This window comes from Nerophis ophidion, linkage group LG13 (assembly GCF_033978795.1).
Source record: "Nerophis ophidion isolate RoL-2023_Sa linkage group LG13, RoL_Noph_v1.0, whole genome shotgun sequence".
In the NCBI taxonomy this organism is placed as follows: domain Eukaryota; kingdom Metazoa; phylum Chordata; class Actinopteri; order Syngnathiformes; family Syngnathidae; genus Nerophis; species Nerophis ophidion.
Genome location: NC_084623.1, coordinates 5,739,713 through 5,757,755, shown reverse-complemented (window position 1 = coordinate 5,757,755; position 18,043 = coordinate 5,739,713). Strand labels below are relative to the sequence as shown.

Below are 18,043 nucleotides of genomic sequence, written 5' to 3'. Positions count from 1 at the left end.
AACTCTAAATGGGTGAATTTTGGCGAATTAAACGCCTTTCTGTTTATCGCGCTGGAAGCGATGACGTCAGAATGTGACGTCGCCGAGGTAACACACCCACCATTTTCATTTTCAACACATTACAAACACCGGGTCTCAGCTCTGTTATTTTCCGTTTTTTTTGACTATTTTTTGGAACCTTGGAGACATCATGCCTCGACGGTGTGTTGTCGGAGGGTGTAACAACACTAACAGGGAGGGATTCAAGTTGCACCACTGGCCCGAAGATGCCAAAGTGTCTGCCGCCAGACCCCCATTGAATGTGCCAGAGTGTCTCCACATTTGACCGGCGATGCTAAGGCAGACATGGCACAGAGATGAATGGATAACCTGCAGATGCATTTGCAACGATAGTCAACGAAATCACAAAGGTGAGTTTTGTTGATGTTGACTGCCAGCTAATCGATGCTAACATGCTACGCTAATCGATGCTAACATGCTATTTACCGGCGGTGCTAAAGCAGACATGGCACAGAGATGTATGGATAACCTGTAGATGCATTTGCAACTATATTCCGTTTCCTCCCACCCACATTTAATGCGAAACAAACACTTACCAATCGACGGATTTAAGTTGCTCCAGTGTCAAAAGATGCGAAAGTCCTGATCGTTTGGTCCGCACATTTTACCGGCAATGCTAACGCAGCTATTCGGCCATGCTATGGCTATGAATAGCGTCAATAGCTATTCGCTCAATAGCTTCAGTTTCTTCTTGAATATTTTCATACTCCAACCATCTGTTTCAATACATGCGTAATCTGTTGAATCGCTTAAGTCGCTGAAATCCGAGTTTGAATCCGAGCTAATGTCACTATATCTTGCTGTGGTATTCCCATTGTTTGTTTACATTGGCAGCACTGTATGACGTCACAGGGAAATGGCCAGTGTCTTCGCAGAGAGCCGAAAATAAGGCACTTAAAAGCTTTATTTAGGGATATTCCGAGACCGGTAAAATTTTGAAAAAAACTTCAAAAAATACAACAAGCCACTGGGAACTGATTTTTATTGTTTTTAACCCTTTTGAAATTGTGATAATGTTCCCCTTTAACTACGGCAGCTGGCAGCCATCTTGGTATAGACGATCACAGCCCCTCCCCCACGAATGTCAGAGCGTGCGCAACAGCAGCAGACGGTAGAGAAAAAAAAGAAAAAAAACCTTTCCTTCACTCTCTGCGCATGGCGGCCATCTTTGAAATGGTTTTCAGCGCAGCGGTTCTTTGAAGGCTGATAAAATCAAAACCGTAGCATTAATTAAAACTATTTCATCAACTTTTAATCAGAAGGGTTCAATCTCTTTTCTCTTGTTTATTTGAAGCCGAAACGACAAACGGCCTCAGAGGAGATAATGTTAGAAAAAAAGCTAAATTTGTTTAGCCAACTTTTGTATTGAAGGAGGAATTGCAAACTTCCTGTTGATTTCAGCTGGGAGGTAAGAGTGTATGAAATATAGGTCTAACTGAGACCTACGTAGTGTTTTTTGTTTCGTGTTTCTACGACGTTCCTACTGGAAGTTAGAGACAGTTTTGTCTGTGTTTTCTTCCTAGGGGGCGGTAGAGCGCAATTTTGAGTTTTGGTTTTTGGATTAGATTGCAATTTTTGCCAGACCTGATGTGTGTGTCAAATTTGGTGAGTTTTGAAGCATGTTAAGGGGGTCAAATTGCAGCTCAAAGAGCTGGCGGTATAATAAAGAATAATAATAAAACCGTAGCAATTTAATAGGGCCCTCTGTCCCAAAGGGACATCGGTCCCTAATTACGTGTGTCTAAGAGGAGCATTTCAAAATATGGGAAATCTCCTTACACAATTTATAGCGGTTTATAGATTGAATACAAAACCCAAAACCAGTGAAGTTGGCACCTTGTGTAAATGGTAGGGGTGTAACGGTACGTGTATTTGGATCGAACCGTTTCGGTACGGGGGTTTCGGTTCGGCACACGGGCGTACCGAACAAGTTCGGAAGCAGAAGTCTTCACAAGCTGCTCTGCTTTCTGCCTCATTGTCCTGCCCACACAACCATCTGATTGGTTACATACAAAGCCAATCAGCAGTGCGTATTCAGAGCGATCTAACAGCCAATCAGCAGTGAGTATTCAGACTTCAGAACTATGTAGTCTATGCTTTAGCGTCGAGCAGATATTCGTCTAGCAGGGGAGGAGTGGACTCTACCCAAATTATACTAAACACTTCCCAGTCACAACTATTACAAACATCACTATGAGCCCGTTGACCTTCTTGAAACTTAAACTGCAGCTCAGCTTGCTCACAGTATAGGCTTGAGATGAAGGCTAATTAGCTTTTAGCGTAACGTTAGCTCATTTTTCTGTGTGTGTGTGCGTGTTTTAGGGGCAGCAAAGCCCTGTCTGTCTGTTATTTCATTGAACTCCATTGTGTTTATGGATGAAGAGTCTCTCCTATTGCAATTGTACTATTTTTCAGCTATAGTTACATAAATCATTAGTAATGTAGCAGCCTAGTTTTGATTAGCAGGGTCCCTGCTATCACATGTTGATAGAAATACAACATTTACATAATAAAAGTCAACCACAGGCTTCCCAAATGCTGTAATAAATTAAGCATGATGAGTTGACAAACAGTTTCAATGGAAACTGTTTAATGTTAAACTTTTTATATGTAGAAGAAAGGTTTTTTCATTTTATTTAATCAAAGCAACAACTTGAGGCAGTTTAATGTGGATTAACATGGGCAGAATTATTATAGTGTTCCCAATGTTAAAAGGATAAAGCCATTGTTTACAAATTTGGTAAATAAATAACCAAGAAAATGTATATTTTGTTGATTTCTCACTGTACCGAAAATGAACCGAACCGTGACCTCTAAACCGAGGTATGTACCGAACCGAAATTTTTGTGTACCGATACACCCCTAATAAATGGTAAATAAAAACAAAATGCAATAATTTGCAAATCCTTGTCAATCTACATTCACTTGAATAGACTGCGAAGACGAGATACTTAACGTTGGAACCGGAAAACTTTGTTTTCTTGCAAATATTAGCTCATTTGGAATGTGATGCCTGCAACTTGTTTCAAAAAAGCTGGCACGAGTGCAAAAAAGACTTTTGGCAGATAGGCAGAGGAGACACACTATAGGCCATTATTAGCACTGGAGGAGGTAAAGAAAGAGGGATGGGGATTTCTCACAAAAAGTAAAAGAATTAACCTGTCAGATGTCAAAACATTTTTTAAGGAGAATTATTTAGTATGAGAGTATTTTGTTATTCTTAAACTAAATGTTTTTAATAATTGGGGTCCAGCAAAAAGGTAACTTTTCTCCTGCAGGGCAAAGAGTCGGTGCTTGAGCAGTGCTTATTATCTATTTCACAATTGTTTGTTTTTTAATACTCAATACTGGTATCATATTTATATGTATTGTGTCTGCTGACATGCTAATGTTGTACTTGCAAAAAAAAGGGTAATGCCGAGATAAAAAAAATTTAAATGCACAATACAGGCCAAAAGTTTGGACAAACCTTCTCATTGAATGAGTTTTCTTTATTTTCAAGCCTAATTACATTGTAGATTGTCAGTGAAGGCGTCAAAACTATGACACCTGTGAAGTGAAAACCATTTCAGGTGACTACCTCTTGAAGCTCATTGAGAGAATGCCAAAATTGTCCATCCATCCATTCATTTTCTACCGCTTGTCCCTTTCAGGGTCACGAAGGTGCTGGATCCTATCTCAGCTACAATCGGGCGGAAGGCGGGGTACACCCTGAACAAGTCGCCGCCTCATTGCAGGGCCAACACAGACAGACAGACAACATTCACACTCACATTCACACACTGGGGACCATTTAGTGTTGCCAATCAACCTATCCCCAGGTGCATGTCTTTGGAGGCCAAGAGTGGGAAAAGCAGTAATCAGAGCAAAGGGTGGCTATTTTGAAGAAACTAGAATATAAAACATGTTTTCAGTTGTTTTACGTTTTTTTGTTCAATACATAACTCCACATGTGTTTATTCATAGTTGTGATGCCTTCAGGGACAATCTACAATGTAAATACCGTATTTCCTTGAATTGCAACCGGGGCGCTAATTAATTTAAAACCTCTTCTCGCTCCGGCGTTTACCAAAGGCATGCGGTAAAGGCAAGCGCACCCTAATTATTTTAAAACCTCTTCTCACACCGGCACTTACCAAAGGCATGCGGTAAATTTAGGCATGCGCTTATAAATTTGAGTGTGATGTAAGGATACCATCATGAAAAGCACATTACCTTTACTTATAAATGAAGTCCATGCGCAGCTCCTTCTGATCAAAAGCATCGATAACTTGTTTATAGAAGTCTTCCTTATCTTTCTTCAGTTTTAAAAGTCTCTCTGTCTCGATGGAGATCTTCCTTTAATACCTCCTGCTTCGATTGAAAGTCCAGTTTAGAAAACTGTTTTATTTTAGATATCTAATCCTCCATGTTAAAAGTGCAAGCGAGAGGAAAAAATAAACAATCGCTGCTCACTCTGGCTGCTTGTTGTCACTTCTTCTGCAGCCGAGTAGTCGCAAGAATCGCTGCTCACTCTGACTGCTCCTCCTCTTTCCAACAGGACTTCTTCCCATTTCACTAGCGCCCTCTACCACCAGGAGGCGGGAGTCATTTCATGACTCACATTTGACACACGCAGCTATGGTATATAAATAAAACATAGCTGCTTACTGTTCTTTTTAGCATATTCAATAGCTTGGACCTTAAATCCTACTGAATAGCTCTTAATCTTTTTCCCTTTATGCGATTTCAAATGATTGAAATCAGCCTCCTCCATTTTGAAAATGATGACAGGTGAAGTGTCACTCGTGACGTGACGAGTTTGACCCGGCGGAAATTCTAGACATGCGCTAATAAAAATAATATTTTGCGAAACGAGTTTGACTCGGCGTTAATCCTGAGCCGGCGGTAATGCTAAGCATGCGCTAATTATTTTGCAAAAGGACTTTGACCCGGCAGTAATTAAGGGCAGGCGCATTCTATATACCCGGCGGCAACTCAAGGAAATACCGTAGTCATGAAAATAAAGAAAAACTCATTGAATGAGAAGGTGTGTCCAAACATTTGGCCTGTACTGTACGTCGAAATGCTAAATCCTGATAATCAGTTAATCTCTTAAATGTTTATTCCACAACAAGAAAAAAAAAAAAACACTTACGGTTCTTCATCATGTCAGTGTCGCTGTAAGCACCCTGCACTGTGCTCTGGGTCAACCAGACGGGCCTCTCCTTGGGTGCTTTGCCCTCGGCAGCTTGCTTCTGCTGGTCGTCCTGCTCCTCCATATTGATAACAACGTTCTGAGTGTAAAGGTCGGCGTACGCCGAGCCTTTGTTGGACCAGGCCTCCCGGTGCGGACCGCCGGCAGCCCCGGCCGCCGCCGCCGCCCGTTCACGGCTGGAAAACAAATCCACGTTATTGGGCTTTCTACACCATGAGCCGTGTGGGAGGAAACGGACCTCTGCTTGAGGGCGGGGATCTCTGAAGGCTCAGGCTCCAGCAGGTCGTGGGACAAGTTGACGTCTTCGGTCTCACGCAGCAGCACGTAGATGGGCTCGATCTGCTCGTTGAAGCGGGCCACCAGGGTCCTGGCATCGGGACACACCGACTCGTCCTCCTCCACCTCCGTTTGACAGAATGTGCAACGGAATGTACCTGGGAAAGCAGGAATAATTTGAATAAAAAAACAACTGTCAAAAGAAACCAACAAGTGATTGGATTGGGCACTAATGCAGCCCCACACCATCGCAGATGCTGGCTTTTGAACTTTGCACATATTACAATCCGGATGGTTCTTTTCCTCTTCGATCCGTAAGACACGACGTCCACAGTTTCCGAAAACAATTTGAAATGTGGATTCGTCAGACCATCCTAGTCATGTCCGTTGTGTCCTTGGGCAAGACACTTTCACTAATGCTCCTGATGGGCCCTGGTGAGCGCCTTGCATGGCAGCTCCCGCCATCAGTGTGTGAATGTGTGTGTGAATGGGTGAATGTGGAACTACTGTCAAAGCGCTTTGGGCTCCTTAAAAAGGGGTAGAAAAGCGCTATAGAAGTACAACCCATTTACCATTTGCCATCTAAAAACTAATAGATTCCTGGAATATTGCATAAAAGAAAAAAAGGGGGGGGGGGGGCCTTGTTTAAAAGTTATGATCAGCAGGCACCCTCTGCTGGCCAAAAGAAAGACTACAGTTTTTCCTGTATTTGCTTCCATTTCCTCACATTGTACGTTGCAAAAAAATGCAAATACATTTGGACAGAATAGAACAGAATGGACTTTATTGTCATTATATTTGCATATAACGAGATTAAGTAACTATTGAAGCAACATTGTGATTGCAATGATTGCTTTTCAAAGGCAGAAGATGTTTGCAATATAAAATACATAAAATACATATTATATATATACTAAGGTTGCACTAATAAAGTATAGTGCTACTAATGAATTCAAAAAAATGTACCCCCTTTGAAAAATACAGACACTTTTTTTCCCCCATGAACATGATGGCGGCTTGTAAGGTGAGCATGGGAGTCAACACACACACAGAGCACTTTAAAGTGATATGTAGTTTTTGAGCTAATTTTAAAATCACTAATCCTCGCCTCCATGGCGACAAAGAAAGTAAGTTTCTTGCAAGTATTATCCCTGCAGGACGAGGAAGAGAAAAACATGCTTCACTACAGACCGTAGGACGATACAATAGCTAACCGATAAAAGCAAGATAGCACGCCTGATTGTGAATAAAATTGGTGGATCTATACAAATATCCACTCTATCGATACCAAGTGCAGGAGCCGTATATAGTCGATTCAATGCTTACATTGATATTTTTTCCAAAATGTTTTGTCTTTGTTATTTAAAAAGTTAAAGTACCAATGATTGTCACACACACACTAGGTGTGGCAAAATTATTCCCTGCATTTAAACCATCACCCTTGATCACCCCCAGGGAGGTGAGGAGAGCAGTGAGCAGCAGCGGTGGCCGCGCCTGGGAATAATTTTTGCTGATTTAACCCCCAATTCCAACCCTTGATGCTGAGTGCCAAGCAGGGAGGTAATGGGTCCCATTTTATAGTCTTCGGTAAGACTCGGCCGGGGTTTGAACTCACAACCTACCGATATCAAAGCGGACATTCTAACCACTAGGCTTCTTAAACTCTTTTTAAACTCAGGAAATACGTCCTTGGACATAAGATAACTTTAATTGTGAAGAAAGTACGAGGTAGAACTACTTGGTATCGGATCCGTCCCCAAATTTGTAATATCAGCCAAAACGTATGGAAAGTATCAAACAAGAGAAGAATAAGTGATTATTACATTAGAACGGCTTTGTAGATAGAACATGTTAAAAGAGAAAGTAAGCAGATATTGACAGTAAATGAGCAAGTAGATTAATAATGTTGACAAAATAATAAATGACATTAAGTTACTGCATATGTCAGCAGACTAATTAGGAGCCATTGCTTGTTTACTTACTAATAAAATACAAGTTGTCTAGCATGTTCAACATCATATATAATAACAAAACTATTCCTTGATTGCAATAATAAACATGTTTAAAGGGGAACATTATCACCAAACCTATGCAAGCGTCAATATATACCTTGATGTTGCAGAAAAAAGACCAAGCATTTTTTTAACCGATATCCGAACTCTAAATGGGTGAATTTTGGCAAATTAAACGCCTTTCTGTTTATCGGTCGTTTAGCGATGACATCAGAACGTGACGTCACCGAGGTAATACACCCGCCATTTCCATTTTCACTCAGTCTCAGCACTGTTATTTTCCGTTTTTTCGACTATTTTCTGGAACCTTGGAGACATCATGCCTCGTCGGTGTGTTGTCGGAGGGTGTAACAACACTAACAGGGAGGGATTCAAGTTGCACCACTGGCAAGAAATCTGCCGCCAGACCCCCATTGAATGTGCCAGAGTGTCTTCACATTTGACCGGCGATGCTAAGACAGACATGGCACAGAGATGTATGGATAACCTGCAGATGCATTTGCAACGATTAAGTCAACGAAATCACAAAGGTGAATTTTGTTGATGTTGTTGACTTATGTGTTAATCAGACATATTTGGTCGCGGCATGACTGTCAGCTAATCGATGCTAACATGCTACGCTAATCGATGCTAACATGCTATTTACGCTAGCTGTATGTACATTTGAAACTAGATACCCACATTTAATGCAAAATAAACACTTACCAATCGCCGGATTTAAGTTGCTCCAGTGTCACAAGATGCGAAAGTCCTGATCGTTTGGTCCGCACATTTTACCGGCGACGCTAATAAGGCAGCCATGCTATGGGCCACTTCATTAGGTACACCCATGCTATGGCCGAATAGCGTCAATAGCTATTCGCTCAATAGCTTCAATTTCTTCTTCAATTTCGTTTTCGCTATCTGCCTCCATACTCTGACCATCTGTATCAATACATGTGTAATCTGTTGAATCGCTTAAGCCGCTGAAATCCGAGTCTGAATCCGAGCTAATGTCGCTATATCTTGCTGTGGTAACCGCCATGTTGTTTGTATTGGCAGCACTGTATGACGTCACAGGGAAATGGACGGTGGATTTACGGATAGCGAAAGTCAGGCACTTTAAAGCTTTTTTTAGGGATATTCCGGGAGGTGTAAAATTTTGAAAAAAACTTTGAAAAATAAAACAAGCCACTGGGAACTGATTTTTATTGTTTTTAACCCTTTTGAAATTGTGATAATGTTCCCCTATAATTCATTGTCACATTTTCTTTTAAAATAAAGCCAATAATGTGATTTTTTTTGTGGTAACCTTTATTTTTGAAAACTATCGAAAAGTATAGAAATACATTTTAGTACCGTAACGAAATATTGCTATCTTGACAACACTAAAAGATACTTTAAAAGAAATGGCACTCCGTGTAGTGGAAAATTAAATATAAGTTTAAAACAGCCCTTTCTTGTAGTCGTCGTTGAAGTCCTACCGCTTGTGGTAATGCACAACACAAAAGGAGTATCCAACATGACAAATAAAAAATATATACAGTACAGGCCAAAAGTTTGGACACACCTTCTCTTTTCAATGCATGTTCTTTATTTTCAGGACTATTTACATTGTAGATTGTCACTGAAGGCATCAAAACTATGACACCTGTGAACTGAAAACAGTTTCTCTTGAAGCTCATTGAGAGAATACCAAGAGTGTGCAAAACAATAATCGAAGCAAAGGGTGGCTATTTTGAAGAAACTAGAATATAAAACATTTTTTTTGTAAAGTACATAACTCCACATGTGTTCATTAATAGTTTTGATGTGACAATCTACAATGCAAATAGTCATGAAAATAAAGAAAACCCATTGAATGAGAAGGTGTGTCCAAACTTTTGGCCTGTACTGTATATTATTCAGCAAAAGGGAATGGGTGTTAGGTCACAGTGATATTTTACCTGTCATGGGATCGAACAGCTGATTGGCTTCTAGATCAGTGAAGGTGGAGAAGCAGCAGGGACATCGGAATGAGGCGCGGTTGGTCGAGTCACGTTCATCGGTTTCTATACGCCGCCGCATGTGATCCAGTTTGTACTTGACCACGTTAACCAGCACCCTGTCAGGTCAGAGTGCAGATGGGTTAGCATTCATCCGCTACCGTTGATATTGAATTTATGATACCTAAGCCACCACGAAACATAAACAATGACAATATGGAAGAAGTAGTTGAACGCTTTAATGACTACTTTGTAAACACTGGAGGAAAGGATTCCAAATTCTGGGTCAGTGTGAATGTGTGAATGCCATCTACTGGTCACACTTATCATTTCACCATGTACTAAATAAAATAGCTTTGAGGTCGGTAAGCAAAACCAGAATTATTCCGTACATTAGGCGCCCTGTTGAGTTTAGAGAAAAAAATCATATTTTTAAGTGCGCCTTATAGTCCGGAAAATACGGTAGTAACATTTAATCGTCACAAATGTGTACATGTGTATCAACCATATGCAGTATAGAAATACAACTTAAATCAGGGGTCACCAACCTTTTTGAAACCAAGAGCTACTTTTTGGGTACTGATTAATGCGAAGGGCTACCAGTTTGATACACACTTAAATAAATTGGCAGAAATAGCCAATTTGCTCAATTTACCTTTAACCCTATTTTATTATTAACAATCAATGATATATATCTTTGTGGAAACACTGATCATCCTAATGATTTCTCTCAATAAATATATATTTTTGATGACATGTTTAAAATAGGTTAAAATCCAATCTGCACTTTGTTAGAATATATAACAAATTGGACAAAGCTATATTTCTAACAAAGACTAATCATTATTTCTTCTAGATTTTCCAGGACAAAAATGTTAAAAGCAATTCAAAAGACTTTGAAATAAGATTTAAATTTGATTCTACAGATTTTCTAGATTTGCCAGAATAATTTTTTTGAATTTTAATCATAAGTTTGAAGAAATGTTTCACAAATATTCTTCGTAAAAAAAAACAGAAGCTAAAATGAAGAACTAAATTAAAATGTATGTATTATTTTTTACAATAAAAAAAAAATTACTTGAACATTGATTTAAATTGTCAGGAAAGAACAGGAAGGAATTTAAAAGGTAAAAAGGTATATGTGTTTAAAAATCCTAAAATCATTTTTAAGGTTGTATTTTTCTCTAAATGTGTCTTTCTGAAAGTTATAAGAAGCAAAGTAAAAAAATGTATGAATTTATTTACACAAGTGAAGACCAGGTTTTTAAAATATTTTCTTGGATTTTCAAATTCTATTTGAGTTTTGTCTCAAACTGTCAAGCAAAGCGAGACCAGCTTGCTAGTAAATAAATAAAATTCAAAAAATAGAGGCAGCTCACTGGTAAGTGCTGCTATTTGAGCTATTTTTAGAACAGGCCAGCGGGCGACTCATCTGGTCCTTACGGGCGACCTGGTGCCCCCTGACTTAAAATATGCGTACATTGGGAATCAAGTTGTTTAGACTTTATTTAAAAGGGACAATGCACAGAAACATTTAGCTCAAAGACAGATATGTTCTGTACCAGAATATAGCTAAATAGCTCATTTCCATCTGCAGTCCCATGCCACCTAGATTAAAGGGATACAAAAATCATGCAAAAAAATTACGACAATAAAATCATACCATATCACGTAATCAATTTAAGAAAAAATGCCCTTTCATGGACACATACTTAATATACAATACAACCACATCTCATTTACATCATCACACAAAGACAATACATGCTCTTGTTCACATCTGTCATCATTTGTAAAAAAAACAACCATGATTTGAACACACACACCTCACAATTTACAACAAAAATGCTGTCATGGATAAATATAATACACATTAAGTTGATCTGTCCAACATAGTGGCCACCTTAGTGACCGTGTGAGCAGCTTTGATTGCTCCAAAACCCCTTTTTAACTTAAATTGTGAATGAAGAGTAATCTGTTAAACTTTTCAAGTTTGTTGTGAGTTGGTTCCATTTCTTTATGGCTTTATATGAAAAGGCTGATTGTGCAAATTATGTTTTACATCTGGGTACGCTACACTGCCCCCTGGTGGAGGCTCGTGTGTTTCATGTTGTCACAGCAGATGTAAACTGGACAAAGTGCTTAAGTGGCGCTGGTGCAGTGTTATTTAGGATTCGACGGGCCATTCGTATTGGTGCTAATCTTTGAATGTTAGGTAAGTTTAACAATCAATATTTTTGGAGAGCTAAACAGTGATGGGGATGTTGTGGTTTTCGGTCAAGGATTTTGAGCGATTGTTTGTGCAAAGTTTCCAATGGCCTCAGTGTCATTTTGCTTGCCTGCGAGCAACATGTTATAAAAGAAAAAAAAACGAGACATAATCATTGCGTTAAAATAAGTTTGAGCTGCCTCAAGTGTTAACAAATTCCTGATACATTTGAACGTTTTTATGTTGTATTTAAGACTCTGGCACATCTGTCTTGATTGATTGATTGATTTATACTTTTATTATTAGATTGCACAGTTCAGTACATATTCCGTACGATTGACCACTAAATGGTAACACCCGAATAAGTTTTTCAACTTGTTTAAGTCAGGGTCCACGTTAATCAATTCATGGTACAAATATATACTATCAACATAATACAGTCATCACAAAAGTTAATCATCATAGTATGTACATTGAATTATTTACATTATTTACAATCCGGGGGGTGGGATGAGGAGCTTTGGTTGATATCAGTACTTCAGTCATCAACTATTGCATCAACAGAGAAATGTGGACATTGAAACAGTGTAGGTCTTATTTAGTAGGATATGTACAGCGAGCAGAGAACATAGTGAGTTCACATAGCATAAGAACAAGTATATACATTAGAAGTACATTTGAGTTGTTTATAATCCGGGGAGATGGGATGTGAATGGAGGAGGGTATTAGTAAAGTGTTGAAGTTGCCTGGAGGTGTTGTTTTAGAGCGGTTTTGAAGGAATATAGAGATGCACTTACTTTTATACCTGTTGGGAGTGCATTCCAAATTGATGTGGCATAGAAAGAGAATGAGTTAAGACCTTTGTTAGATTGAAATCTGGGTTTAACGTGGTTTGTGGAGCTCCCCCTGGTGTTGTGGTTATGGCGGTTAAGGAAGTAGTTTGACATGTTATGTTTGATATGTTTTTTAAAGCCAAGTGTTGGGTCTAAAATGACACCCAGGTTACGATATTCACTAACATTTTGTGATGTAATCATCAAACATCAGTCAGATATCATAAAGAACCCCGCCATGGTTATATGACTTGCCTGTAGTTTATGAAATAGTAGTTGTGTCGCGTCGTCTTGCCATCGGGGGCCGTCTCCACTCTCATGCGACACTTGACAAACTTGTCGGCTTTCAGAGTGTTGAGGACGGAGCGCAGCTGTTTACGGTCGAACTTCAGGAGCTCCTGCATGTCCTCCTCGCGCACACAGGGGTTGCGAATGAGCACATCCAGGGCCAAGGCATGCTCCACCCCGTAGAAACCCCGCACCACCATCTTGGCTAGTCGCTTTAGCGCAGCAGGTACCTCAGTTAAAAGTTCTGGTTCGATCATCTTGTGCTGTGGGGAGAGGAGGTTCAAATAATTAGCTGGTAACTATGTGGTCTTTTTTTTTTTTTATCAAGGTATACTTATGAGAAACCAGAAGGGGAACAGAATTTGGTGAGACATTTTAACACAATTTGTATCCAAGTAAAAAGTATTGACTGACCTACTGTACATAATTTCCAGTATAACTCCATTGTTCACAATGACGATCCCTAGAATTATAATTAGGGTTGTAAAATTCCGGGAGTATTCAAAGTTGGAAATTTCCATGGGAATTAACTGGAATAAACATTGAATGCAACATGCTAGATCTTGCAGCATGATTATTAGCTAAAACCATCCATCTTCTTCCGCTTATCCGAGGTTGGGTCGCGGGGGTAGCAGCCTAAGCAGGGAAGCCCAGACTTCCCTCTCCCCAGCCACTTCATCCAGCTCCGTTCCCAGACCAGCCGGGAGACATAGTCTTCCCAACGTGTCCTGAGTCTTCCCCGTGGCCTCCGACCGGTCGGGAGGCATTCGGGCGGCATCCTGACCAGATGCTGCTCCTCTCCATGTGGAGGAGCAGCGGCTTTACTTTGAGCTTCTCCCGGATGACAGAGCTTCTCACCCTATCTTTAAGGGAGAGCCCCGCCACCCGGCGGAGGAAACTCATTTTGGCCGCTTGTACCCGTGATCATGTCCTTTCGGTCACAACCCAAAACTCAAGACCATAGGTGAGGGTGAAAACGTAGATCGACTGGTAAATTGAGAGCTATGCCTTCCGGCTCAGCTCCTTCTTCACCACAACGGATCGATACAGCGTCCGCATTACTTTTCACTCACTCGTGAACAAGACTCCCAAGTACTTGAACTCCTCCACTTGGGGCAAGATCTCCTCTCCAACCCGGAGATGGCACGCCACCCTTTTCCGGGCGAGAACCATGGACTCGGACTTGGAGGTACTGATTGTCATCCCAGTCGCTTCACACTCGGCTGCGAACCCAACCAGTGAGAGCTGAAGATCTTCGCCAGATGAAGCCATCAGGACCCCATCATTCTGCAGCCACAAAACCGGATCCCCTCATTGCCCTGACTGCGCCTAGAAATTCTTTCCATAAATGTTATGAACAGAATTGTCGACAAAGGGCAGCCTTAGCTAAAACAACCTAATTTAATGCAAATTCCGTAGAATTTCAACCCTGCACTGTGCATTCTTCCACCACATGCACAGATCATTCCCAGCATGCTACACACTACAGCAGGGCTATTGAGGCCACGCTAGTATTTGAGCCCAAGGACTTCATCCAGTCAGGTAAGTGTTGAGGATATTACTGGGGTAAATATATATCATTTATGGTATTTAATTTTAATAAAGGTGTAATTACTTTTTAGTGTATGAGTGTAGGCTACTCCAGTAGACTTCCACTCAAGTTAGCTAGCTGTTACTGTACTTGTTAAATGTTTTTGGGGCCAATATCTCTAGCAAGCTAGGTTTTCTTACCACCACAATCCCATAAGGAACCGAAAATGTTTCTCCGTTAGCCGTCATGCTAATTTTCTCTATGTTAAATCCCATTCATTTATGCTAACAGCGTTAGCGATCTGTAAAGCTCAACTAGCAATTAGCAATTAAAAACGCGTAGTTTCCTCCGCTTTCTGTTCTGCTAGCCATTCTGTTGTCATACAACAGGGGTAGGGAACCTATGGCTCTAGAGCCAGATGTGGCTCTTTTGATGACTGCATCTGGCTCTCGGATAAATCTGAGCTGACATTGCTTAACACGATAAGTAATGAATAATTCCACTTGTAGTCACAAGTGTTAAAAATACCGTTCAAAATATAAAACATTCTCATGCATTTTTAATCTATCCATCCGTTTTCTACCACACCTGTTTAAGAAGTTGCGTTAATGGTAGGAAGTTATTTATTTACTATTGGTTAGTGTGGGGCTTGCCCTCCTGGGGGTTCTTCAGACCTCCAAGAACCGACATGAGAGCCTGTTTCAGGGTTACACTATTGTTTAATTTTTGAATAAGTCTCTCAGTTGCTTTCCAGCAATTGTCTTTTTCTCTTTCGTTCTCGCTCGCGCTCTGGCTCCAGCACCAACCCCGTCTCTTCTCCTGGCTACTGCTTATAACATAGCGACAGGTGATTAGGTAACAAGGCCCAGGTGGGCCGTCTACGCACCTGTCGCTGATTTCGAGGCCGGTCCTGGCAACACCCCGCTTCGCTGCAGGCCCGCAGGCCACGCCCCCTCCACAGTTAGCTTCAGAATAACAATGCTATTACAAAGAATAATAGCCGTATTATACTCTAGAAATGTTAGTCTTACTTAAAAATGCACGCGTTTGTGTTCAGTGTTAAAAAAATATTTTACGGCTCTTACGGAAATACATTTTAAAATATTTGGCTTCTTGGCTCTCTCAGCCAAAAAGGTTCCCGACCTCTGCACTAGGGACTAGTGTTGCATAATTATCGTAATTCCCCATTAAATCCCATATATTCCCATTAATTCCAATGGACGATGTCCAACTTTGAATATTCAAAAAATGGTCAATATTTCCAAACTTCAGAGCTAAACTTTCCATGGTAAATTTCTGGAAATTTTCCGGAATCTTTTCACCCCTTTGCAACCCTAGTTATAATACATTCATAGGTGTTGTGTTTTTACTTCTACAAATATATCATTACTTATGTTTTTTTGTTGATCTAATACCACTTGTTCATTTTCATACAATGTTTCGATTATATGTATTTATCATTTTATTCAATAAGCTTTATGCCACATTTATTACTACACATTATTCATAATGTTCTTCTATTCCAGTTTGAAAATGGTAACCCAGTTCACGTTAAATACAGAAAATATATCAAAATTTGCTGAGACTCTATTAATAATTAAAGGCCTACTGAAACCTACTACTACCGACCACGCAGTCTGATAGTTTATATATCAATGATGAAATATTAACATTGCAACACATGCCAACACGGCCAGGTTAGTTTACTAAATTGCAATTTTAAATTTCGCACAAAGTATCCTGTTAAAAACCTCAGTATGATGACGCGTGCGCGTGAGGTCTCGGGTTGTAGCGGACATTTTTTCCAGCCCGATCCCAGCTATAAGTAGTCTGCTTTAATCGCATAATTACACAGCATTCTGGACATCTGTGTTGCTAAATCTTTTGCAATTTGTTCAATAATGGAGAAGTCAAAGAAGAAAGATGTAGGTGGGAAGTGGTGTACTGCAGATGCCTTTAGCAACACAAACACAGCCGGTGTTTCCTTGTTTACATTCCCGAAGGTGAAGCTATACTATGGAACAGAGCTGTCAAGCGAACATGGTTCCCGACCACATGTCAACCGGCAGGTTTCGGTGAGAAAATTGTGGTAATAAGTCGTCTCTTACTGTAGACGAGAGCTGAGCTTGCGTCGTTCTGCCTGCAGCTGTCAAAGAGGCAGCTGCGTGGCTTCCCTCAGAGACACTGGCGGTCACCACACCCGTGGCCACACCCCTCCGACTTTCAGGTATGACAGTATAATCTCACTACAACACAAGTAACACAATAAGCAAGGCGTGGCGCAGTGGGAGAGTGGCCGTGCGCAACCCGAGGGTCCCTGGTTCAAATCCCACCTAGTACCAACCTCGTCACGTCCGTTGTGTCCTGAGCAAGACACTTCACTCTTGCTCCTGATGGGTGCTGGTTGGCGCCTTGCATGGCAGCTCCCTCCATCAGTGTGTGAATGTGTGTGTGAATGGGTAAATGTGGAAGTAGTGTCAAAGCGCTTTGAGTACCTTGAAGGTAGAAAAGCGCTATACAAGTACAACTCATTTATCATTTATTTATTTATAAGGAATTTTCCAGAATTATCCTAGTAAATGTGTCTAATAACATCTGAATAGCTCCCACTGCCCTGTCTTTTTTTCCCCTTATTATTCACTCTAACTTTCCTCATCCACAAATCTTTCATCCTCGCTCAAATTAATGGGGAAATCGTCGCTTTCTCGGTCCGAATCGCTCTCGCTGCTGGTGGCCATGATTGTAAACAAGGTTCAGATGTGAGGAGCTCCACAACCCGTGACGTCACGCGCACATCATCTGCTACTTCCGGTACAGGCAAGGCTTTTTTTTTAGCGACCAAAAGTTGCAAACTTTATCGTCGATGTTCTCTACTTAATCCTTTCAGCAAAAATATGGCAATATCGCGAAATGATCAAGTATGACGCATAGAATGGACCTGCTATCCCCGTTTAAATAAGAAAATCTCATTTCAGTAGGCCTTTAAATTAAACCACAACAATGTTTGCTTACCTTGACAGACAAAATGAGATTTAAAAAAAAAGAAACATGATATCATCTTACCTTTCTTGTTGTGTGAATCATAATTGAGTTAACTATAATATTACTATATCAATATGTATTTACTTACTGATTTATCTACAGTACCTAATCATGTATTTATTTAATCACTGTTGTGTTACAGATTGAGTACAAAAACAATTGTGTTAGGAATTTTTATTAAATGAAAAGGTGTATGTAGAATTAAGTAAGCTTGGCTTCTTCCTCCTCCTTTTCAGACATGATGTTATGTGAAACTGGATTTATGTGATTGTAATTGTTCGAAATAACACCATAACCTTAAAGTAACACTAACTGGATCTCAAGAATGTCGACACAATTTAGCTAGTAATTAAAAGGGCATCCATTCATTTCCTACCGCTTGTCCCTTTTAGAAAACAAACTACAGCTACAATAAAATAGCAGTAGCCTAAAAGAACGGTATAAACTTACCTTATTTTATATTAAAGTAAAAAAAAAACTGTACGCGACGTGTCCACTCCGTCCTCTCCGAGAAAACACAACGTTAAACAAACTAAAGTCTAGAAACATGTTCGTTTAAGTTTGTCGTTTGCTAGCATGCTGCCTGGCTTAGTTGGAGCAGCTAACCCGGAAATAAAATTGCAAGAAACCG

General features: G+C 40.2%; 1 protein-coding gene across 1 annotated transcript in view; it reads right to left on the bottom strand.

The window, feature by feature from the left end:
• The window catches only part of gtf2e1 (general transcription factor IIE, polypeptide 1, alpha), a 20,005-nt gene extending 1,976 nt beyond the window's left edge, over positions 1 to 18,029 (bottom strand). Inside the window, exons 1-5 of the mRNA XM_061918309.1 lie at positions 17,863 to 18,029; positions 12,807 to 13,102; positions 9,471 to 9,628; positions 5,496 to 5,691; positions 5,198 to 5,433 (exon numbers count right to left, since the gene is read on the bottom strand). Of these exons, the coding sequence (XP_061774293.1) occupies positions 5,198 to 5,433; positions 5,496 to 5,691; positions 9,471 to 9,628; positions 12,807 to 13,096 (880 nt within the window). The 5' untranslated portion in view covers positions 13,097 to 13,102; positions 17,863 to 18,029. The remainder of the gene's footprint in view (positions 1 to 5,197; positions 5,434 to 5,495; positions 5,692 to 9,470; positions 9,629 to 12,806; positions 13,103 to 17,862) is intronic.
• Between the last annotated feature and the right edge of the window lie 14 nt (positions 18,030 to 18,043).